Raw genomic sequence first — 23,610 nt, 5'->3', positions numbered from 1 at the left:
CAGATTTGGGCAGGAAACCTCTGGTCCCGACCAGGCAATGGGGAGTCTTGCTCTGGGAAGGCACATTGGGCCGGGCATCGGCTGACGTGCAGGCAGGGTGATGAGCTGGGGACAGTGACGAGGACCTGCAGGGTCAGTGGGAGTAACCGGGTGTGGGGTGGGTGCACTGTGGAGCGCTCGCTGGGGGACACAGCAGCAACAGCCATTGGTACCTGACTGGACCTGGGTCTGGGGCGAGGAAGCAGCTCAGGTTCATCCCTAGTGCCAGGAAGCCAGTCAGTGGCAGGAGGGACCCCACAGGGAGAGGACAGCAGGGGTGGAGGCTCCCGTCGGATACAGGGGAGATGCCCCCACTCCAGAGCAGCATGCTCCTCACTCCCAGCCACAGGCCACGGTTCAGGTGTGATGGGTCCTGCCCAGCTGTCAAGGGCAGGCTGTGGCCACTGCTCCTCTCACCGGCCTGGCCTGTCAGGGACGCCTCCCTGAAGTGGTGCCGGGGCTGCTGGGTGGATGAACCCAGACACACAGCCCAGCCCGGTGTCTGTAACCAGACTGTTCTGTGAAGCCACCTGAATTAGAACTCGCTCTCCTTCTGGCATGCAGTCCAAGGTTGCAGGGAAGGAGGGAGGGGAGGGAGAGGGAGGGAGGGGAGGGGAGGGAGAGGGAGGGGGAGAGGGAGAGGGAGGGGGAGGGAGGGAGGGGAGGGGAGGGGAGGGGCTCCCCTACAGCCCCCACCTCTGAGCCTCAGGCCCAGCCAGTGCCGAGGGAGCACAGGTGCTGGTGCCTCACTGGGGCCCCAAAGAGTGAACACCGTGTCTCCAACTCTGGAGGAGGCTCTGTCGTTCCCACGGACTTTGCGGGTTACCCCTTCTCAGGGGGAGCCCCCTTCAGAAAGTGGCCCCAGGCCTGAGGGAGTACCGCCCTGCAGCCCTGGGCTGGGTTGGGTGCATTTCCGTCAGGGCCTGGAAAGCCCAGCCCTGGTCCGAGTCTGTGGTGTGTCTGTGGTGCGTCCCCCAGGAGAGGATGCGAGGGCCATGGCCCAGCGGGCTCGCTCCCATCCCCGCCCCTGTGGGTGCTCACGGAGAGGCTCTGCAGGGGTGCAGAAGGGCAGCCCCAGCCTGCCGGAAGTGGGTGCAGAAGCTCTGACCAGAGGCTCTGCCCTGCGGCACCTTGTACCTGGACTGCAGCACCTCCATGGTGCTCCCACCTGGAGCCGACTGGAGACCATCCCATGGGCCTCTGCGTCTTGGGAGCCAGGACCCCCACCTGATGCTGAAGGCATTTGCAGCGGGGGATGATGAAGGAGGAGACCCTGGAGCAACTGATCTGGAGCACTCTTGAGCCGCCCCTTCCCGGTCTGGGCCACGCCCTGCGGCAGGTGAGAGAACAATGCCGGCTGTGTGCTGTCACCCCTGCCCCGCTGGCCCAAGAGGAGGGCCATGGAGCGGCCCCAGCTCCAGCCTCAGCCTCTCCTGATGTCTCTCCCTTCCCACCCAGCCCCTCCTATCTGCCATCTCCGACCGTCCAGCCAGGTCTCCTTCCAGGGCCTGCACATCACCAAGGTAAGTAGTTTCCCATTTTCCTTCCACCTGCCCTTTTCGTCCCAAGGAGCAGCAGCCAAACGCTGTAGCCCAGGAGGAACCTCTGGCAGCAGGAGTTCTAGAAGAAGAATTTAGAAGGTGGGATGGGACAAAAGGGGCCCTAGGCCATTCAAGCTCAGGACACCAGCCAGAAGGACCAGACCTTACCTGGCTAGGTTCCAAGCCGCAACCACCCACCAAATGTGGGGACTGTCTGGCAGGGAGGGGCCCCCTCTCCCGGGGAGTCATCAGTATCCACAGTCCTCCCCCAACCTCCATGCCCCCAACATCCCCAGCTTAGGAAATGTCCAGTGGCCCCTCATCCCCAGAGAGCTCCAGGCCTGATGGCTGGTCAGCCCCACAAGCCCCAGCAGTTCCTTGGGGCTACAGGCACGTGAAGCAGGAAGCCAGTGGCAGAGCCTTGGACCACTCTCCCAGTCCAGTCCCACCATGGACTCTGCGTATAAGATGGGTCACATTCGCAGACTGCAGGCACAGCACATACAGATGCAGGAGAAGACTTTCACCAAGCGGATCAACAATATCTTCCAGCACGGCCAGGTGAGTGTAGTTGGGCGTGCCCCACAGCCCATCTCTACTGTCCCCCCAGCTCCCTGGCCAGTGGACCCTGGGGGACCGACTATGAGGTCATCTGGCTGAGGCCACTTCTTTCGACCCCAAAGCACAGCTGAGGCCAATGCTCCTTCCTCAAGGCATGCCCTGGGCTGCATAGCCCAGGTCCAGGAATGGGGCAGACAGGTGAGGTTAGGCTGACCCTGTGCCTACTCCATCCCCTCCCATGCCTGCTCCATGCCCAGATGGGCATCAAGATCCAGAACCTGTACACAGAGCTGGCTGATGGCACCCACCTGCTGCGGCTGCTGGAGCTCATCTCGGGGGAGGTCCTGCTACCCCCCAACCGGGACCACATGCGCATACACTTCCTAGAGAACAGCAGCCGAGCTCTGGCCTTCCTCAGGGCCAAGGTGGGCACTGGGGAGAGGGCTTCTGGGCGTGGTGCTGGGGTGTGCAGCGGGGACAGGCTGGATGACTAGATCATCTTTCCTGGGCCGGCCACAGGGCAGAGCAGAGGATCTGGAGCCGGGATCCAGGAGGAGCAGCTGCGATACAGAGGTCCAGGAAGCAAAGCCCTTCCTTGCCCAGTTCTCCCAGTTTAGAGAACACCCACCGGCTGAAGTGGAACAGCCATCGTCCCCAGTGGGTGGAAGTGGAATATGCCATTGACTGTAATGAGAGATTGTGGAGTCTAAGCTGAAAGATTCAGTGCACTCTTAACCTTCTCTTTTCATAAATAAGGAAATTATTTACCAGGCAGACCCACAGTCAGCTGGCCAGCAGATCCTGGATAGGGGGCCCTAGGGGTGAGGGAAGGTCAGACACAGGGGAAGAGCCTCGGACACTGAGCCAGGCAGTGGAGGGAGGAGATGCAGGGCTACCTTGGAGAAGCTGGACCAGACAGCAGGGAGGGACCCTAAGCAAACAGGAGGGACCCTGAGAGAAAGGGACAGGCCAAAGAAATAGTCTCTAAAAGGAGACAAGAGCTCCAGGGACACAAAGGGACCCTCATGGCCAGTGTCAGGGGGCTGTGCAGGGGTCATTTATATTGAGAAGCGGGAATTGGGAGGCCCAAGGGCTCCTGGCTTCAGGTACTAAAGCACGAGGTGGCCGCCCCTGGAGGCTAAGAAGTCACAGGTGGAACTGGCTGGGCTGAGCCTAAGTCCTGGAATGGAGGTCACAGCCAGCCCCCCTGCAAGCCTGGCGTGCCGAAGGGAGGCCAGGAAGGTGAGAAGCCAAAGCAACAGACAGGAGCACTGCAGTCCCTGGGTGCACAGAAGAGTGGAAAGCTGCCGGCCACACAATGCCAGGCCCTACTTGGTCCCAGGGACAATGGCCTGTGAGCCAGCCACCTCCTCTTGGGAACCTGGGGAGGATGCAAGCCCCGCAGCCCTTGTCAGAGGCTATGCAGCTCCCCTCAAGCTTAGAGACACAGCATGTCACTGATACGTAAACCTACGAAGGTGACAGCCTTGTCTCCAGTATATATATGAGGCAGCTATGGTCAAGCTATGGCCCCCAGCACACAGTTAATAAGTAGCAGAATGTGGGATGCACTCATTTCTGGAGCCCTTGCCCTGTGCTGGGTACTGCATGTCACAAAGCCCAGACCTGAGCATAGGGGCCCTACAGTTTCAGGGGAGACAGTTTATTTGAACCCAGATCAGCAATATGCTGGTAAATGTTTAACAACCAGCTATCTGGGCTGGGGAGTTGAGGGGAAGGGGGCAGATAAAATCCCTGGTTTGTAGTATTTGCTGATTTCCGAGGCCTTCATACCCCTACCATGATGTCACTAAACACAAAATCGGGAAGATTTTTTAAAAGGTGGCCAGGGTAGGCCTCATTGAGAGAGTAGCATTTGAGTAAAGACTTAAAGGAAGAGAAGGAAATAGCCATGGGACTCTCTGGGGGAATAATATTTTCAGACAGCAGGGATAGCCAGTACAAAAGCCCCAAGGCCTGAGCTTAGAATCTCAGGGAACTGCAAGAATCCCATGGGTCTTGGAGCCGTGGGGTCCGGCAGAGGAGGATGGAGCCAGAGGGTGAAGGGGCCCAAGACACATGCGACTTTCATGTTTATTCTGTTCCTTTCTCTCCTTGATTCAACCCTCCCTGTCCAAGTGGCAAAATCTAGGTCAGCAGGTTCTCAACTTTAGTGCACATAAGAACCACCGAGGTGTTTGTCCAAATACAAATTCCTGGGCCTGGTCCAAGAGAGTCTGATTGGGTGGAGCTGGGGAATCTGAATGTTTAACAGGAGATGGAACACTGACGAAGAAGGCTGAGATTCAAGGGTGAGCCAGGGACCCAAGCACTCACTGGAGATCCCCAGATGCCCTGGGAGGTGGAGGCAGACAGTCGATGCTGTCTATTGAGCTCATACATTGACTTTTACGACTCTTCTTTTCAACCTCCATAGCTGAACCACTGATCCTGGCCTGGGTTTACCTGTAGCCCACGCATGGGGAGACCTCCTGCTCCTGTGGTCCAGCCCAGTTCACCATGTTGGGACTTTACCTAAGGGGGGCTTGGGAGCAAAGCCCCAACCACTTAGAAAGACTTTACTTGCCTGGCCTTGTGCCTGCCTGCTTCTCCCCTGGGGGTTTCCTAGGGCAGGACAGACTCCAGAACCCTCCCATCCACCCTCCAGCCCCCTGGACATTTGGTTACTATGAGTCTTCTCTGGTATCTGGGCTTTGCAGCTGAGCCCAGTCAACTTTGCCCACAGGTGCCAGTACCCCTCATTGAGCCAGAGAACATCGTGGATGGAGACCAGACGCTCATCCCGGGACTCATCTCGGTCATCATTCTGTGTTTCCGGTTTTCCCACGTCTCCCTGGACAGGGTATGTCTCAGCCCCCAGTGCCCAGCCCTGGCCTCACCTCAGGGCCCTGGGGACAGAGCAGTTGCACCCAACTGTTAGGATCCCCACAACGGATCCTTGGCATCCACACGACTACTATTCACTCTTCAACCACGGGCAAAGGATTCAGAACGTCAGAGAGACTGTAATACGCTGAGGTGAGAACTAGATTCACAGGCTTCAAGCCTGATCTGGGACGAGTCATTCACTAGTGAGGGGGTCAAGGTACCAGCCCACCACCCATCTTTCACTCCCAATTTGTTACAGGGCTTTGAAATCCTGTAACTTTCATTACCCCTTAATGTATTGTTGGGGGAAATTAAACATATAGAGGGAGCCCCAGCCCTGGAGGTTTCCAAATCCCCAGGATCCTGAAAACCAAAGAGATGGTCCCCCATCTTCCTCCATTCTACCTCTTGTTTTCCCACAACTGGATCAGAAAGAGTAGACACATAAAGTCCTTATATTTATCAATTTTCGTAGTTTCATGGTTTCTAAAACCCCATCTAAAACTTGATTCTAGTAGGTTAGGAAAGCAAACCTGGAGAATGAAATCCTAATGAAAAGAAGCCAGAGATTTGGCTCAAATCCAAGGGGATCCTTTACACTCATGAGGGGACTGTTAGCCCCAGGAGAGCAGTGGCCTTGCCTGGCTACATCCCCAGAGCCTAGCATGTACGTGGCGAATGAATGGATGGATGAATTTCTAACTGACCTCAAGCCCTTCCAGGAAGCCACACTCCCCTCCCCCGTCCCCAAGGCCAGTTCCAGGTGCCCCGGCCACCCTTTCCCTTGGGAGCAGCAAGTCCACATCATCCCCTGACCGGCCACCAACCAGCCAACTGGCTCTCTTGTCCGCCACCAGCTCAGGCTCTGCTCCCTGCAAAACTCAGACATGTCTGGGACCAGGCTGACCCCACACCCGCACATGCTGACCCCAGAATCTCTCCTGGTTCATGTCTGCTAGCCTAGCCCAGCCACTCAGGATATCTGGCCCTGGCCTGGCTGTGGCAGAGCCCAGCTCCAGGCCCTGAAGCTTTTTCCCCCTCCCCTCCCCTGCGCTGCTGCTCACTTGTCCTTCCTACCCAAGCTCCGGGGCCCAAAGGGCAGGGAAGGAAATGCAGCCTGCTGTGCTTTGACATTCTGAGTTTATAAACAGGAATTGGTAGAGGGGAGAAAAGGAGAGGAAGAGTCAAGGGAAAAGGAGATGGGGACTCTGGGGTGTGAGGGGCGAGGGAGGGAGTGGATGGAAGGGGAGGACCACTGAGGGCAGGACAGGGACGAGGAATGGAAGGCAGGGAAAGAAGTGGAGCCAGGAAGGAGAAGGGAAAGGAGCACCGAGTGGAAGAGGGATGGGGACGAGAGTGGGGGTAGGTGGAAGCCGAGAGTAGCAGAATAAAGGGAATTATCCAGGAGACTGAAACCAGTTATAGATGGTCATTTCCCAGTCTGAAGAAGCCGTCGCATGAGGCATTGTGGGGGCAGACAGGTGGGCTCCCCATGTCAGAGATGGGCTCTGTCAGATGTTTCTGGGTCAAGAGAGACCCTTCCCTATCAGCCATCATGTGCCATCCTTAGAATGTAACTACTAATAGCGCCTGCCTCGGAGGGCTGTGCTGGGTGGAGAGCCACGTGTGCAGCCCGGTGCCTGGTTGGCAGAAAACCCGTGTGGACCAGGAGCCGGTCTAATGAAGCCCAGACTCAATTCTGTGCAGCCCAGGGTAGGTTAGCACAGTGCCTGGCCCATCAGAAAGGCTGGAGAAACAGGACTTAACTGCTGCTGTTGTCACCAATCGCGACTCAAAGCCAGCTGCTCAGAGGTGACCGATTTCAAGCACTCCACTTCTTTGTAAGGACAATCTTTCTCTCGCACCCCCATTCCCTCCCCAGCACGAGTGAAAGCGAGTACAGTCAGATGCTCCAGGTGGGAGAGCAGGATCACAGCGTGCCCAGCCTGCCTCTCCCATGGCCTGCAGGCTCTGCTGCCCCACCCCACCTGTCCCTGCATGGTGACCCGCTGCCCTGTCCTTCCGGGAGGAGTTTGGGGCCAGCACAGCCCTGCTGTCTGCCAAGGAGGCTCTGCTGCTCTGGTGCCAGCGGAAGACGGCTGGTTACACCAACGCCAACATCACTGACTTCTCCCGCAGCTGGAGTGATGGGGTCAGCTTCAGTGCCCTCGTCCACGCCCACAGGTGTGCATGAGGGAGGGGCCCCAGCGCCTCCGGACCTTGGCCTGGCCTGAGGCAGCCCTTGGCTTCCTTCTGGGAGGCCTCTACCCGCTGAGCCAACTGCTTCAGGACTTGGGTCTTCAATCCACCCATCCTCCCATGTCCCTCCGGCCCCTGCGCTGGGCACAGAGATAAAGACAGTTAACAGCTGAGGCCCCGGTCTGTGATACCCCTACCCCCTTCCATGGAATTGGCCAGGTTTGCCTTTGACCCTGCCTTCCTCCACTCTCTGTGCCCCTGATTCTCTTTTCTGTCCTCTCCCTGGCAAGCACCTGACCTTTTGGATCTTCCTCCCCTACCCAGGAGCCTGACCCCTGAGCAAAATTAATCCTCCCCTCTCCCAGCCCTATTCCTTCAGCTGGCGTCTCAGATAATCATCAGGGGAAAATTAATGCACTGCAAGGTATGAACGACCAATAGGAGCTGGTTTACCTTTTTAACAAGTCCACTTAAAGCCAAACAGTCACTGACTGGTAAAGAGCCCTGCCTGCTCTCTGCCCAGGCCAGATCTGCTTCACTACGGCTCCCTGCGTCCCGACCGCCCGCTGCACGACCTCCACTGTGCTTTCCGCGTGGCTGAGCAGGAGCTGGGCATCGCTCAGCTGCTGGACCCCGAGGACGTGGTGGCCCTACAGCCCGATGAGCGCTCCATCATGACTCACGTCTCCTTCTACTACCACCACTTCTCCCACCTGCACCAGGGGCAGACTGTCCAGAGGAGACTCGCGAAGGTTGGTAACAAAGGGAAGGTGGCATCGAGGAGAAGTGGGGTGAACACGGGCTCCGGAGTCAGACACACCCGAGTTTGAAGGCTGTCTCTGCCCCTTCCTCGCTGTGTGGCCTTGGCTGTGTCACCTAACCTTACTGCACTCCGTCTGTAGAATGGAGATGATGATTCCTGGGCAGTAGATAATTAATTCTGGGTAATAGAAGGCTGCTATGAGTGTGCAAGGGAGCATAAGCACAGTGCCTGGCACACAGGAAAGCCAGGTGGGTGGTGCCCCTTCCTGCCCCTCCCCCTCCTCCTCTGCTCTTAGGTTGTTAAGCTCCTAATGGGATTAAAAGGCTCAGAGAGCTGGACTCCGCAAGGACAAGCGCAGCGCAGCTCTGCTGGGCTGAGTCCTTGTTTCTGGGGGCTCTCTTACCCTCTGGGCACGATGGCAGAGGCTGAGGCTTGGGAGGCCTGTTCTCAGGGTTGGTGTCTCAGCTGGGCATGGGGGAGATGATCCAGGCCAAGGGCTCTGAGCTGCTTTAGGGGTGTGGCGGCGTCAGAGAAGGGAAAGAAGGTTCAGAAAAAGAACAGCCCCCCCCTCCAGAGTTGAGGCCAAATGGAGTAAAATAAGATAGAGGAAGGCAGGACGGGGCCCCACACTCCCAGGTCTGAGTGTAGAATGGTGGCAGACCCGCTTCTCTGGGGGCTGGGAAGAACCCCACTTTAGTGTGTCCTCAGCTGAGGGCAGGAGCTGCTGCCCACCTGGGCAAGCCTGGCTGGCACTCAGCATCCAAAAGGGGAGGGCCTCCAGGGCCTGGATTTCAGGGCCTGCCCCCAGGTGCCGCCCTGACCCTTTCCCGTGCCCTCTGCCAGATCCTGCTTCAGCTCCAGGAGACAGAGGCGCTGCAGACCCAGTGCGAGCAGCTGGTGGCCGGCCTCCTGTGGTGGATCGCAGAGAAGCCGGTGCAGCTGGAGGCCCAGGATTTCCCAGACACTCTGCCAGGCATGCGCCAGCTGCTGGTGGCCTTTGCCTCCTTCCGCACCCAGGAGAAGCCACCGAGGCTGCAGCAGCGAGGGGCCACGGAGGCCCTGCTCTTCCGGCTGGAGATGGCACTCCAAGCCGAGAATTGCAAGCACTTCCTGCCACATGAGGGCCTGGGCCCTGCAGAGCTGTTCCAGAGCTGGGCAGGCCTGGAGCAGGCAGAGGCCTTGTGCAGCCAGGCCCTACAGCAGAGGTTCCTGCAACTAGAGAGGTTGGAAACCCTGGCCCGGCGCTTCCAGCGTAAGGCGGCCCTCCAGGAGAGCTTTCTGACAGACACAGAGCAGGTGCTGGACCGGGCCGCAGCCCCGCCGGCCAGCCCAGCCACAGTGGAAGCGGCCACCCAGAGGCTGTGCATGCTGGAGGCCGGCACCCTGCCCCAGGAGGGGCGCTTCCAGGCCCTGGCCAAGATTGCAGACATCCTCCAGCAGGAGCACTACCATGGCTGGGCAGAGGTGGCCTGCAGGTGAGCCCCAGGCACGTGAACGGTCTTCAAAATAGGCTAGGGCCTTCCTACCGTGCCCCTATCTTTACACAGCCCATTCCTGGACACAGAGGCAGGGATGATTTATGGGTTTGGGGCTCCCTTTAAAAAGATCTAACTCCTGGGAATTCCCTGGCAATCCAGTGGTTAGGACTCAGCGCTTTCACTGCCAGGGCCCAGGTTCGATCCCTGGTCAGGGAACTGAGATCCCACCAGCCGCGAGGCACGGCCTAAATAAATAAAAATATAAAGATCTAGCTCCCACTGATGTCTGAAATTCCACCATCCGTAATTGATCCCTTTTGGTAAAGCACTGTTCTTTCTAGATAGCCTCTTATTCATTCATTCACTAAACGTTTATTGAGTATCTACTATGTCCCAAGTACTATTCTAGGTGTTAGAGATTTAGCAGTGAAGAGGACAAACAAAAATCCCTCTGTTCATAGAGCTTACATACTACTAAGGAAAACAGAAAAAATATATAGTATGTGAGATAGTGATTTTAAAAAATAATAAAGCAGAATAGGGGAATATGAGGTGCCCAGGTGGGGGGAGGGAATTATATTGGGTGGTCAGAGGAGGTTTACTTTTGAGCAAAGACCAGCAAGAAGTGAGAAGCCATACAGATATGAGGACAGACTCTACTAGTGCAGTGTCCCAAGGTGGGCACATGCCTGGCATATTTGTAAAACAGCACAGAAGCCAGTGTTGGCCAAGTGAACAAGTTGTAGTTGAGGTCAGGGAGGTATGGAGGCGAGAGGTGGTGGCAGAGATCCTGCTGGGCCCTGCAGGACACAGTAAAGGCTTGGTTTTTACTCAGCAAAAGATAAGCACTCATGACAGGGCTTGAGCAGAGGAGTGACACAATCTAACTTTTGTTTTACAGTGATCACTCTGGATGCCATGTCAGGAATAGACTGAAAGGGCAAAGTCAGAAGGAGATAATAATAATCCAGACCAGAGAAGCAGTGAAGGTGATGAGAAATTGGTGGGATCCTGCATATATTTTGAATCCAACAGGATCTGCACACAGATCAGATGTGGGGTGTGAGAAAGTGAGTTATCAAGGTTTTGGCCAGGGCACCTGGAAGGATAGAGTTGCTATCACCTGAGATGAGGACTGGAAAGGAGGCTTGGGGGTCCATGAAGGCCTGAACCTCCCAAGCCCTCCTTCCAGCTTCTCTGCCTGTGTCTAAAAGGCGGGGACACTGCCCCAGCTGGATGGATGCTCACAGCTCCAGCCACGGTACTCAGGCTCCTCCAGGACAGCCAATCCCCACCCTGCAACTGTGGACCCCAAGGTAGCTTCCCTACCCCAGCCCAGTGGGTACCACCCTTATTCTCATATCCCCCAGGCAGTTGGAGATCACTCAGTGCTGGGAGCAGCTCCTTCCGCAGCTCCAAGGGCAGAGGAAGCAGATGGCAGGCATGCAGGCTGTGCTGAGCCTGCTGCAGGAAGTAGACTGCCTCCAACCAGCTCAACCAGCTGCAGGTGGGCCCTGGACCAGCAGATCCCTGGGAAACACAGCAGGATGCGCCAGCCCTGGCGTTCACGGGGACCCAGCTCTCTGGGACTTTAATGACCACTCGTCTGTCCCTGGCCAGGTGCTGGCCAGCTCCACGGCCTGTGGGCAGCAGCTGGCAGAGGTAGTGGAGCTGCTTCAGGGGCATGACCTGCTGGAGGCCCAGATCTCGGCCCATGGCGCCCACGTGAGCCATCCTGCCCGCCAGACAATGGAGCTGGATTCTTCCCTGGGCACTAGTGTGGAAGTGCTGCAGGCCAAGGCCAGGGTGCTGGCCCAGCTCCACCAGAGCCTGGTGTCTCTTGCCAGGTCCCGGTAAGAGCTCACCTGAACTCCCCTACCCTCTCTAGAACTTTTCTGTAACCCAAATTACCCCCTGCCCAGCTTAAAACAGTGCTGCCTGGCAACTTCCTCTACGCTGACCCTCATCCCCAAGGCCTCTGTCTCCTCTGTTGAGTCATCCAGGAAAAGGAAAACTCTTGTCTAAGGGGGAGTGTCTGGGCCTCCTGGGGAACCCCCTCCCCAAGCCCCGTCACTCCCCGAGCCCCTCTGTGGCCCTTGCTGTCCCTCAGGCGGGCCTTGCTGGAGCAGACCCTGCAGCGGGCAGAGCTCCTGCACAACTGTGAGGAGGAGGACGCCTGGCTGAGGGAGCGGGGACAGCTGGTGGAGGATGCGGCCCTGGGCCCGGATCTCAGCCAGATTGCTGCGGCCCTGCAGCAACACAAGGTGCCCACTACCCTGCGCCCTGCCGGTTCCCCTCTCCCTGCCTTCCCGCCCTTCCCCTCACCCAGCTCCCTGCTCTGCTATCTGCCAGGCCCTAGAAGCCGAGCTCCACCACCACCAGGCCGTGTGCACTGATCTCGTGCAGAGGGGACGCGACCGGGGTGCACGCGGGCCCCGATCACGGCGGTGCAGGGCGCGTGACAGAGGCTCTGGGCCCGGGCGGCGGGGCGGGGCGGGGCGCGCGGCTGCAGGCGGCCCTGCTCGTCCAGCAGGTAGCTGGGCAGCTGGGCGGCCGGGCGGGGACTGCGGGGTCGGCCCGTGCCCAGCCTGCCCTCCTCAGTACTTCGCCGACGTGGCGGAGGCAGCCTTGTGGCTCCGGGAGCGGCGGTCAGCGCTGGAGAGCACGTCCTTTAGGCAGGACCAGGCAGCCGCTGAGGCCCTGCTGTGGCGCCACCTGCGGCTGGAGCGCGCAGTGCGCGCCTTTGGGGCCGAGCTGCGGCGATTGGACGAGCCCGCGGGGCGGCCGCAGCCCGGGCGTCGTCGCTCCTGGTACGCGGGGACTGACCGGGCAGGGACCCAGACCCACGGGCCTCCGACATCAAATGTGCGTGCTGTGCCCGCTCTCCCATGGTCACACAGAGGGTGGAAATGGGAGGGCATTTGTGGCCCCTGACCTGGCCTTCTCCTGGGCTTGGAGGTGCCCACCCCTCCTCATATCGTCTCCCCTGCCGACCCGCCCACAGTGGAGTCCTGTCTGCTCGCGGTTGGAGGCCATCGAAGTGTAGTTTGGCGTTGCTCACTTCGCCCGCCAGTTCCCAGGCACTGATCAGTTTCCTCCAGGAGTGTCCCTTTACTTTCACCACCAGGCCTAAGGTGACCCTTCAGCCTTCAGCCCTATTTGGCTCTCTCTCCTGACTTGGCCTTTTTAGGTTTTGGGTGGCCTAATCACTACACCAGACTGCTTTCTGAACCCCCTCCCTCAGTTCATTGAGCCTCCAGTTTTAAAAGAAACACATAACTACCTGGTGGGCAGTTCGGTCCACCCTATGAGGGCTTGAAATTGTCTTCCAATAAGCCATACATGTAGCTCAAGATGCATAAATCACAGCCCTCAGACCCTGCACTCACATTTGGTCTCTCTACCCTCATCCCAAGGAAGCTCCATTTCCCAGATGCCCTCTCTCTGCCCAGCCATGTCCCATGCACCTGCAGAGCTGCAGCTCAGGTCCTCGTATCTTGGGAGGGGGCCTGGTGGAGTAGTCGGTAGCTGACTGGGGTTCTGGTCCTGACCACCAGGACCAGACTAACCAGGTCTGAAAAGTCTATGGTTCTAACCTAGCCGAGGTCGAGCTATCTCTTTTCCTTTGCATTTATTCCCTGGACCACATAATTCACAATTTTTGAAAATAGATCCACAGTGTGTTAGTAGTTGTCTGGTTTCCTCTACAGATGAGGAAACCAAGGTTCACAGAGGCCAAATTACTGCCCTCACACCTGCTGGAGAGGCCTCCCAACTCCTGGTGCAGGGCTGTTTCCACCCCATCCCTCCCTGTGTGGCTATGATGTTTAACTCCAGCACTTAGTTATATTAACACACACTGCTTTTGGTATTGCCTTCCTCCTGTTCTGTGTGGCCTCCTTCTCCAGTCTGAGCTAATTGTTTAAATGAATGAATAGGAGGTGCCTTATCCTTCTTTTGTGTCCTCTACTGCCCAGCCAGCCCTGGCATTGATAGAGAGGTTAGTCCTAGTCGCCGGCATTTCCAGACCCTTGCTTTGCCCAATGGGTGTGGTTGATACAGAAATGCCCCCTCTCCTGGGGGTGAGGAACAACTTTGGCAGCTAAGCAGAGCCTTCTCTCCTCCATACAGAGGGAGCCCCCTGAAGGCTGGAGCAGAGTTGATGGAGATGCGACTGGGAGACCTCAGGATGGGACCCAAATTTTAGCACTGCCGGGCAGCCAGTACCCCTGCCCTCTGGTCCAGATGAGCTTCATCTACAGAGGTATAAGACCAAGACCCCATGTAGGAACCTTAACAGAGCATCATAAATTTATTCTGTGTGGCTCTCGGGGGCATCTGAAGACCGAAGGGAGGAAGTTAAGAAGAGGCCATTTTGGGCTCAGCAGAAAGAAAGATGTGAAGCTGCTCGAAATTCTGAGTATTCCTTTGTTTTCTTCCCCTTTCCAGTCTTTCTCTGTGCCTGTTCCTTTTCTTCAGCCTGGCTGCCACGGCTGTGTCTTACCCTTGCCCAGGGCCAGAGGCACAGAGGGACAGAGACCAGCTGCTCGTCCACCCCCATCAGGAGGGCCAGCCTGTGCTTCCCCCACCCCTCTCTGCCCCATCTCCTACCGCCAGAGCCACTCTGCCTCCCCCTCTGCAAATCCTACTCCCCCAGCCAGGCCCACTGAGGCCCACCTTGTCCATGAAATCTTTCCCAACAGCCCCAGACTGTTCTGGCCATTATTCCCCTCAGACACCCATAGTATTTATTTCACACAATGCACATTCTGCTTATCCGTGCACAGTCCCGGGAGGTGTCCCATCAGCTCTAGGTCTGTGGGCTTGCAAGCCTGAGAAGATGGTAAGGCCCTGAACAGGAAGCTCTGACCCTCGTCCTCTTCTCGCCCCCAGGGCTCCTGGCACAGGGCTGAGTAATAAATAATCCCCCTCCCATCCCCACTGGCCAGCTCCTGGGTCAAGAAGAGGAGCAGGACCAGCACAGCCCTCAGAAACTGTGCTCCCACAGGGACGCACTTCACCCAGCTCTCGGGAGAGACCCGGCAGCCCCTGCACCGGACGAGCCCCGACACCTGGGAGCTGAAGGACTGGGGGTGCTGCCCGGCCAGGTGCCCATCAGCCACATCATGGAACAAGAATCCCAGGTACAACCGCTGGCCCCGCCCAGCCTAGCCTTCTGCTGCTTGCGGGGAGCCCCGTCCAGACATGCTGCCCTCTGTCCTGTCCGCACAGGTGGCGTCTGCCCTGAGCTCTCCGAAAGAAGGCCCAAGAAACCCAGGGGCCCCGCGTGAGGTTTCCTGCTACCCTGGCCCCCGGGGCATCCAGAAGATGGCCCTCCCAGGTGAGCCTGACCCTGACTTTGACCCCAACACCATCCTCCAGACACAGGACCATTTGAGCCAGGACTATGAGGGCCTGCGGACCCTGGCAGAGGTAACGCTTCTTGTTCAACAAACGTTCACGGAGCACCCACTCGGGGCTAGACCCTGAGCCATGAGCCCAGGGACAGAGCAGTGACTGGACTTGCTCCCTGACCTTGGGGAGCTTACGTCATGGCAGAGAAGATGTGAAACAAGTCATTAGACAGACGCGGGTGTGATGGGAGCGTGAGAGGGGAGCCCAGGTCAGGATGGGGAGTCAGGGAAGGCGTCGCTGAGGGAAGGACATTTAGGCAGAGACTTGAACAATGAGGAGCTGAGAGCAGGTGAGCCAGGGGGAGGGCAGGGGGAGATGGCAGGGAGGAGAGTTCTAGGCAGGACCTGTGCAAAGGCAGGAAAGAGTCCCAATGGAGGAATGAGGGCCAGGGTGCCTGGAGCACAGCGGTGAGGCCCAGAAGCGGCTAGAGGAGAGCCCGGAGAGGAGGGGGCCCAGGAGCGGGGTCAGGTCCCATGGGAGAAGCGTGGGTTGTACCTAAGAGCCAAAGGACATGAGTAGGACAAGAGCAAAAGCACATATTCTGCCGGGGCCCTCTACCCTGTGCCACCTCTGACAGAGGGCACAGAGCCCAGCTGTGGGACAGGGACCGTTTCTGGCCCTGGTCCTGGGCTCTGCTGGTTGGGAGGTGATGGGGGACCTGCTCTGAGCGCCCCGTGGCGGGCACTGACCCTCACCCCAGCCTCTGGGCCGGCCTCTCCTCAGCACCGCAGGGCCTGGCTGGAGGAGGTGGTGGCCCTGTTTGGCTTCTGTGGCTCCTGTGGGGAGCTGCAGTCCTGGCTGGCAAACCAGATAGGGCTGTTCCGAACACTGCAGCCCCAGGCCACAACTTGGAGGTTATGCAGCTCAAGTATGAGGTACAGTCCCCTTGGAGCCGGTGGGGGGGTCTTAGCTGCTTGGCCCTGCTGCCCCTCTTTATTCCTCCCCTGCTCCCTCCTCACCATGCTTCTGCCTCCCCCTTATCCACTCTCAGTGCTCCATGTTAGCCATGGTCCTGTCTGGGAGGAGGGGGGGAGGGAGCTGGCCTTGAATGTTTTTAAATTGAGGTATAATTGGCATACAACACTATATTATTTCAGGTATACAACGTAATAATTAGATGTTTGTATATTATTGCAAAATGCCCACAACAATAAATCTAGGTAACAACCATCGCCATACGTACATAGTTACAGAATTATTTTTCTAGTGATGAGAACTTTTAAGACTTACTCTCTTAGCAACTTTCAAATATGCAATATAGTGTTATTAACTATAGTTGCCATGCTGTACATTACATCTCCATGACTTTTTATTTTATAACTGGAAGTTTGTACCTTTCGACTCCCTTCACCCATTTCACCCATTCCACCCATTCGTTACTCCTCCCCTTTGGCAACCACCAATGTGTTCTGTGAATCTCTGAGCCTGTTGTTTTTTTCTTTTAGATCCCACATTTAAGTAAGATCATAAGGTATTTGTCTTTCTCCATCTGACTTATTTCACTTAGCATAATGCTGTCAAGGTCCATCTATATTGTCCTGAATGGCAAGATTGCATTCCTTTTTTATGGCTTAATAGTATTCCAGTGCAAGCGCACGCATGCGTGCACACGCACGCGTGTGTATCACATTTTCTTTGTTCATTCATCCACTGATGGACACTTAGGTTGTTTCCATAATCTTGGCTATTATAAATAATGCTGCAATGAAGATAGGGGTGCATATATATTTTTGAGTTAGTATTTTCATTTTCTTCAGATAAACACCCAGAAGTGGAATTGCTGGATCATATGGTAGTTCTATTTTTAATTTTTTGAGGAACCTCCATACTATTTTTCATAGTGGCTGCACCAATTTACATTCACACCAACAATGCACAAGGGTTCCCTTTGCTCCACATCCTCGCCAACACTTGTTATTTCTTGTCTTTTTGATAATAGCTATTCTAACAGGTATGAGGTGATATTTCATTGTGGTTTTAATTTGCATTTCCCGTATGATGGTGATATTGAGCATCTTTTCATGTAGCTCTTGGCCATCTGTATGTCTTCTTTGGAAAAATGTCTATTCAGAGCCTCTGCCCAGTTTTAAATTATATTATTATTATTTTTTTTTTTTTGCAGTTGAGTTGTATGAGTTCTTTATATATTTTGGATATTAACCCCTTATCAGATATATGATTCACAAATATTTTCTCCCATTCCATAGGTTGCCTTTTCATTTTGTTGATGGTTCCCTTTGCTAGGCAGAAGCTTTTTAGTTTGATGTAGTACCACTTGTTTATTTTGCTTCTGTTGCTTTGCTTTTGGTGTCAAATCCAAAAAATCATCATCTGACTCATGTCATGGAGCTTACCCCACTATGTTTTCTTCTAGGAGTTTTATGATCTCAGGTCTTACATTCAAAACTTTAATCCATTTTGTGTTAATTTTTGTGTGTAGTGTAAGATAATGTTCCAGTTTCCTTCTTTTGCAGGTGGCTGTCCAATTTTCCCAACACCATTTATGAAGAGACTGTCCTTTCCCCATTGTATAGTCTTGGCTCCTTTGTCATAAATTAATTGACCATGTATGCATGGGTTTATTTCTGGGCTCTCTATCTGCTCCATTGAGCTATGTGTCTGTTTTTATGCCAGTACCATACTGTTTTGATTACTATGCCTTTGTAATATAGTTTGAAATCAAGGTACGTGATACCTCCAGCTTTGTTCTTTCTCAAGATTGCTTTGGCTACCTGAGATCTTTTGTTGTTCCATACAAATTTTAGTCTTCTAATCTATGCACACAAAATATCTTTCCAGTTATTTGTGTCTTCTTCAATTTTTTTCATCAATGTCTTATAGTTTTCAGTGTACAAATCTTTTGCCTCCTTGGTTAAATTTATTCCTAGGTATTTTATTCTTTTTGTTGTAATTGTAAATGGGACTGTTTTAATTTCTCTTTCTGATAGTTTATTATTAGTGTATAGAAAGTCAACAAATTTCTGTATATTGATTTTGTATACTGCTTTACTGAATTCATTTATTAGGTCTAAGAGTTTTTTGGTGGAGTCTTTAGCGTTTTCTATATGTAAAATCATGTCATCTGCAAATAGTGATAGTTTTACTTCTTCCTGTCCATCCAATTTGGATGCCTGGTCTTGAATTTTTAAAGGGCCCTCCCAGCCCTTTAAGGACACAGATCCCTGTCCTTCCAGAGGGATGCAGCTCAAACATCTCTGTAACAGCCCCTATCTGAGGTCATTCCTAGTCTTAAGGGAAGTGTGGGAAGAGAAAAGTCCCCTCAAGGCCTGGAATCTCTTTCCCCCAGAAATTCTTCACTGCCCTGGCTGTGGGAAGAGGCCTCTGGGCTGAGGTTAGCAGCTCCACTGAGCAGCTGAAGCAGAGGTGTCCTGGAGATTTCCCCAAAATCCAGCGACAGCAGGAGGAACTGAGCTGGAGGTGAGCATGAGGAGGGAGTGCAAGGTGAGGGAGGCAGCCTGGATGCAGTGCCCGGGCCTGAGTGCCTGCTCACCTGACCCCCAAGATGCCAGGAAGAAAGACTGGACATGTCAGAGGCAGAGAGGAGAGGGCGTGGGGATGGCCAGCCTGGCATCTTCTGTCATGCGAGCCTCCGGCCAAGACCCCAGGATGGACGGGGTGGTGTCCCTGTGACGTGACATCCCTGAGACAGCCCTGCTCCCTCTGCCCAGGTGGGAGCAGCTGGAGGCCCTGAAGAAAGAGAAGGAAACACAGCTGGCATGCACCACGCATGTGTGCAGTTTTCTGCAGGAGTGTGGAACCACATGGGTCCAGCTGCAAGACATGATACTCCAGCTAGAAACCCTGGAGCCGGGGCACTTAGAGGACAGCCACCACTGTCAAGTGAGCCAGCAGAAGATGCTGGTGCGGGAGAGAGGCAAAGGGCCGCTAGCAAGTACGGCCTGGGTTCGGCACCGTGAAGGCCTGAGCAGGGTTCTGGAATGGGGAAGAGGACAGAAAGTGAGGTGGGGAGGATGGGCAGGATGTGCTGTCCAAAGGGCAGGGCACAGGTTGGGGAGCAGTATGAGAACATGCTCATGGCGAAAGGGAGAGCCACACGTGCTTGCTGCCCCTAGGTGGAGGGTGAGGGGCCAGTTCAGAGTCGCCACCACTGGCCCTGGGGAGCACAGGCCCGGGCACTGGGCCCAGGGTGGGGCCCGGACTAGGCGGTGGGCCCTGTCTCACAGGGTCGAGGACCTGGGCCCCACAGAGGGCCAGTCTCTGCAGGGACAGGTGGAGACGCCGCAGGGGCTGCTGGAGCGAGTGCAGGAGCAAGTGACCCGACAGGCCCGGGCCCAGGCCGAGGCGCAGGCCCACCAGGGCTTTCTGCAGGGGAGCTGGCGGCTGCTGTGGGCAGGCGGTGTCCGGGCTCAGCTGCACAGCGAGGAAGACGAGGTGGTGGATGTGGCCTCAGCCCAGCAGCTTCTGGCGGAGCACCAAGACCTGCTGGAGGAGATGCACCTAAAGCTGGAGAGGTCAGGATGGGGGCGGGTGGGGCGCCCTTCAGGCTGGCCTCGGCCGGTGGGGATGGGGTACCGGAAAGGGAGAGGCAGGAAGTGGCCAGTCACCCAGGGGAGTGGCCCAGGCTGGTGTCTGGCATGGTGCTTCAGGCAGGTTTACAAAGATGGGGTGTAACCAAGGACTGGTCAGGCATCTTGTATACTTTGGGGAGGGACCTAGGGCAGAGTCTGAGCTTCCTGGAACGTTCTATCCAGTCCAGGCTTGGCCATACCCCATGCAGGTGAGCCTGGTAGATTGCTCTGTCAGGGTGGTCAAGCCTCCCCACCTATTCTGGGTAACGCAGACCCCACGGACCCCTGGAGTGAAATGGCTCAGCCCCCCCCCCCGTCCCCCGGGAATAAGACACCCACCTCCTTAGTATGGTGATACCTCCTCTCCTTCTACAGGGGTGGGTACAGTCTGCAGGCTGTGCCCCACGTGAAGGAGCCTGACAGGTGGCCAAGTGGGCACTGAAATCCAGCCCATCCCCTGCTCACTAGACTCCACTACCCGCTTCTGGGCTGCATCAGCTCAGAGAAGTGGAGCCTTTTCCTAATTCACACAAAGGTGTGGCCTGTTCCCAAGCTGTGAGCCCTGGGGGTGAACCCGGCAGAGAGGGGTGGGTGCCTTCCTAATCGCTCCAGGCTCCACCCAGGCTTGCAGCGGCCCCAGTCAGGCATGTAGGCAGTCTGAGTGATTTTTCTGGGTGTGCTGCCCCAGCACAGCCACTTGCCTGGTCATCGTCATCAGCGTGGCCAGCTGGAACAAAGGTGTGACGTGCAGGGAGCACGGAAACTAGTGAGTCCCAAGTACTGGGCTGGGCTTGTTACATTCAGTGTCTCACTAGTGGCCCAGGGCACAGCTGTCCCACAGGACAAGCGGACCCCTGGGCTCACCAGCCTCACACCCCTTCTGGTTACCCTTACATCAGAGCTCCAAGATGAACGATCCGTGGAGGTGAGAGGAGAGGAAGGTTGCCAAGGGGAGCAGACAGGGTTTCACCCTCTGCCTGTTGTCCTGGACAGGCTGCAGCGGCTGGAGGCTCAGGGCCAGCGCATGGCAGCCTTGGACTCCCCGGACTCCCGAGAGGCGGCCGGTACCCTGAGGCTCCCGGGCCAGCAAGGCAGGGAGTTGAAGGCAGCCTGGGAGCAAAGACAGCAGCGGCTGCAGGAGGGGTTGAAGTTGCAGAGGTCTGGTCGAGAAGTGGATGTTTTCACTGCCACCTGTGCCAACCACGAGACCTTCCTACAGCTGGACAGCCTCGCGGTATGGAGCTCGGGGTGTGCAGCTGGGAAGCTCCTACCCCAGGAAGTAGGAGCTTAGAAGCCAGGCTGGGCGGGAGGCCACTGGGTCGGCGATGGGTGAGATGGTGCTGACCCCCATCCTCCCGGCATGACCCCAGTCTCTGCATCTCCAGGAGGACGTGGGGGAGGCCCGGAGCCTGCTGCAGCGGCACCAGGAGTTTGAGCGGCTCCTGGATGCCCTGGGCCCTCGAGCAGAGGATCTGCGGGCACGTGGCAAGAAGCTGGCTCAGAGCCAACACAAGTGAGCCTGGGCCTGACTGGGCAGCACCTGCAGAGCCCAGGTTTCTTTCTCAGCCTGCACAGACCTGAGGCTTGGAGAGTGCACGGGGAGTGGGGGGGACAGTAGGGTGCACCCTGGGCCGTGGTGTGTCTGACCTTCGGGGTGAGCCTCAGGCAGAGTGGAGCCTCCCCATATCCTCCCCCACTCTGCCTGCCGTCCCGGGTCCGAGAGCACCTGCTGCGCGTCCAGGCACAGTGGACCAGGCTCCAGGAGAGTGCGGCCTGGGTTCGGCAGCTGCTGGCTTCCCTCCAGCTCCAGGGGAGGGGCCGGCCCCGGTGCATGAGGCCTCCCTGGGAGGGATGCTTAAGAGTCCACTGCTGAACTAACAACTGTGTGCTATGTGGAGCACTTTAGTTTACAAAGCACTTTCCCACATGTTATGTCATTGACCTCCAAGCATCCCTTGTGAGATAGGCATTATGGCTCCGATTTTTCCAGATGAGGAAAACTGAGGCTCAGGCCACACTGCTCAAAGGCAGGGCTGGGCCCAAAGCCTTGGCCTCTTGAATAACCCTCTCACCCTCCCTCAGCCGGCTGCTCCCCGCCCTCATGGCCTCTGGCCACACTCCAGACTCTTGCACGGGCCATGGGCTCCAGCTGCAGATCTTGACTCTGTCAGATATTTGTTCTGCCACGATCGGGGCTCAGAGCCGGGCTAGTTCACAGGCCTCCCGGAGCTTAAGCCTGTTTGGAGACAGAGGACCGTCCATGATCTGATGCGGCTGGAGCAGTGGGGATCTGGCCAGATGCTTCTCCTATCTGGGCACAGGGCACCGTGAAGCCAGACCCTGATTCTCCAGGCCTCTTTCTGCTGTTTTCCCTGAGACATCTTTCTCCCCATCTTGGTTTCCCTGTCCATTCTTGGGAGCGGTAACCCCAGGCCCCACCTCTCCTGCACCCCGGGATTGGCTCTGCATCCTGCTCTTCCCCTCGGGGCGCCCTAAGACCCCTTTCCCTAGAGGTCCTCATGCCAGCCCTCACCCCCACTCTGTGATACCCACTCTCCCCTGGTTCCTGGGCAGGAATGGAAGCAGGACGTGGCAGAGGTGATGCTGTGGATGGAGGAGAAGTGGCAGATGCTGGCGGACGAGCCATCCCGAGCCTGGCAACATCCTGCAGAAACTCAGGTGGAACAAAACAGCTGAGCGTGAGCTGGTGGCCACCCAGGGGCACGTGGAGGGCCTGCAGCAGGTGTGGGACACTGGACAGAGGGTGCAGGGCCTGCTCAGCTTCACGTTTCCACTGCACAGCACGTTTGCATGGAGCACGGTCACTGAAGGAAGAATCAACCTCAGTCTCCATGGAATTAGGATCCCCCAGTTTCCCCCTTCACTCAGCAGGCACCCCCTGGTCTTGGCACCCAAACTAGCCCAGAACGCTTCTGTCACCCCTTCCCCTCAGGTCTAAGAGGCAGCCTGCCGCCTCTGCCTGAATGCAGCCCTCCCACCAGCCATCCGGTGCCTGCTCACCCCACGCTGTTCGCAGGCGTCAGAGGAAAGCGCTCCCACCTCTGCCCACAGATTTAGGGCTACGCAGACAGCTCGAGCCCTTGTGGCGTGTGGCGTGCAGCTCGCAGCCAACCACCACCACTGCTGCACCCTGGGCCCAGCCCGCCATGGCCCCTCCTGGTACCAGCAGCTCAACAAGATGCCCACTGCAGGTTGGGAGAGAGCTGTTGAGCAGCAGGCCCCGTGCCCAGGAGGACGCGCAGGCCGGGCTTCAGGGCCTGAGCAGCAAGTGGGAAGAGTTGAACCGCCAAATGGCAGAGCATGGGAAGCAGCTCCGGCGGGCTCGGCAGCAGGACCAGCTCCTGGGGCTGCTGCAGGTTGGCTGAAGAGAAGGGCAGGACACAGGCGGGAGACCGAAGCTGGGCTGGGCTGGGAACAGCCAGGACAGGAAGGAGGGGGAGGAGTCGGGGTGTTCTGCTGACTCTGGAGCGGCCCTGGGAAGTCCTGCAGCCTTTGGAGGCCTCTGGCCTACGGCCCGTTGACCCTGGCTTTATCCACCACTGGCCAATCCAGGATTGCGTCCTGTGTACCCATGCGTGCTCTGCACAACTTGAGTCCCCTGGAGAGGAAGAAGTGTGAGGGGATAGGGCTGTTCATGAGACTCTGGGAGAAGGTGCGGGTTAGGAGTGGGAGAGGTCCCCAGAAGGCCGTTGGTGAACTTGGTATGCTACTAGCACTGCAGCCTTAGAGCCCAAGAAGGGCCATTTGCCAGCCTGTATGTGGAGAGCCTAATGCAGCGCCCGGCGTCCCTCCCCAGGAAGCCAAGGAGAAGATGGAGCAACTGGAGGGGGCCCTGCAGAGTGCAGAAATGGGGCAGGACCTGGGCTCAAGCCGGAGGCTGCAGAAACAACACCGTCAGCTGGAGGCCTAGAGCCAGGCACTGGCCAGCGAGATGGCTGCCCTCATTCCCCAGGCCCACCAGGTGGTCAATACGCAGACCATCGTGGAGGAGACCCAAAAGTACCTCCAGAGGTACTCGCCTGCTTGTTCCGTCTCCACTCCATTGCGTGTAATTGCCACCATGTGAACCTGAGTGTGGTTTCACCCAGGGAGCCCAGCAGGGTGGCAGCTACAGGCCCTGAGGTTGTCCAAGCCTCCTTCCCTTATGAGTAGAG

The 23,610-nt window shown here is 56.8% G+C and overlaps 1 protein-coding gene across 1 annotated transcript in view; it reads left to right on the top strand.

Annotated features, from left to right (window-relative positions):
• Positions 1 to 1,536: 1,536 nt before the first annotated feature.
• SPTBN5 (spectrin beta, non-erythrocytic 5) overlaps positions 1,537 to 23,610 on the top strand; it is a 45,030-nt gene continuing 22,956 nt past the window's right edge. Inside the window, 28 exon segments of the mRNA XM_082449115.1 lie at positions 1,537 to 2,141; positions 2,399 to 2,566; positions 4,888 to 5,077; positions 7,040 to 7,214; positions 7,753 to 7,981; positions 8,836 to 9,467; positions 10,841 to 10,948; positions 10,950 to 10,977; positions 11,091 to 11,323; positions 11,581 to 11,734; positions 11,823 to 11,914; positions 11,916 to 12,003; positions 12,072 to 12,246; positions 12,249 to 12,280; positions 14,703 to 14,903; positions 15,609 to 15,726; positions 15,729 to 15,760; positions 18,193 to 18,323; positions 18,575 to 19,534; positions 19,904 to 19,970; positions 20,124 to 20,669; positions 20,821 to 20,949; positions 21,054 to 21,245; positions 22,010 to 22,080; positions 22,082 to 22,388; positions 22,426 to 22,812; positions 23,253 to 23,363; positions 23,367 to 23,518. Of these exon segments, the coding sequence (XP_082305241.1) occupies positions 2,031 to 2,141; positions 2,399 to 2,566; positions 4,888 to 5,077; positions 7,040 to 7,214; positions 7,753 to 7,981; positions 8,836 to 9,467; positions 10,841 to 10,948; positions 10,950 to 10,977; positions 11,091 to 11,323; positions 11,581 to 11,734; positions 11,823 to 11,914; positions 11,916 to 12,003; positions 12,072 to 12,246; positions 12,249 to 12,280; positions 14,703 to 14,903; positions 15,609 to 15,726; positions 15,729 to 15,760; positions 18,193 to 18,323; positions 18,575 to 19,534; positions 19,904 to 19,970; positions 20,124 to 20,669; positions 20,821 to 20,949; positions 21,054 to 21,245; positions 22,010 to 22,080; positions 22,082 to 22,388; positions 22,426 to 22,812; positions 23,253 to 23,363; positions 23,367 to 23,518 (5,819 nt within the window). The 5' untranslated portion in view covers positions 1,537 to 2,030.

Source organism: Balaenoptera physalus, assembly GCF_965194825.1.
Source record: "Balaenoptera physalus genome assembly, chromosome: 2".
Classification (NCBI taxonomy): Eukaryota; Metazoa; Chordata; class Mammalia; order Artiodactyla; family Balaenopteridae; genus Balaenoptera; species Balaenoptera physalus.
This window is presented reverse-complemented; position numbering and strand designations above follow the sequence as displayed.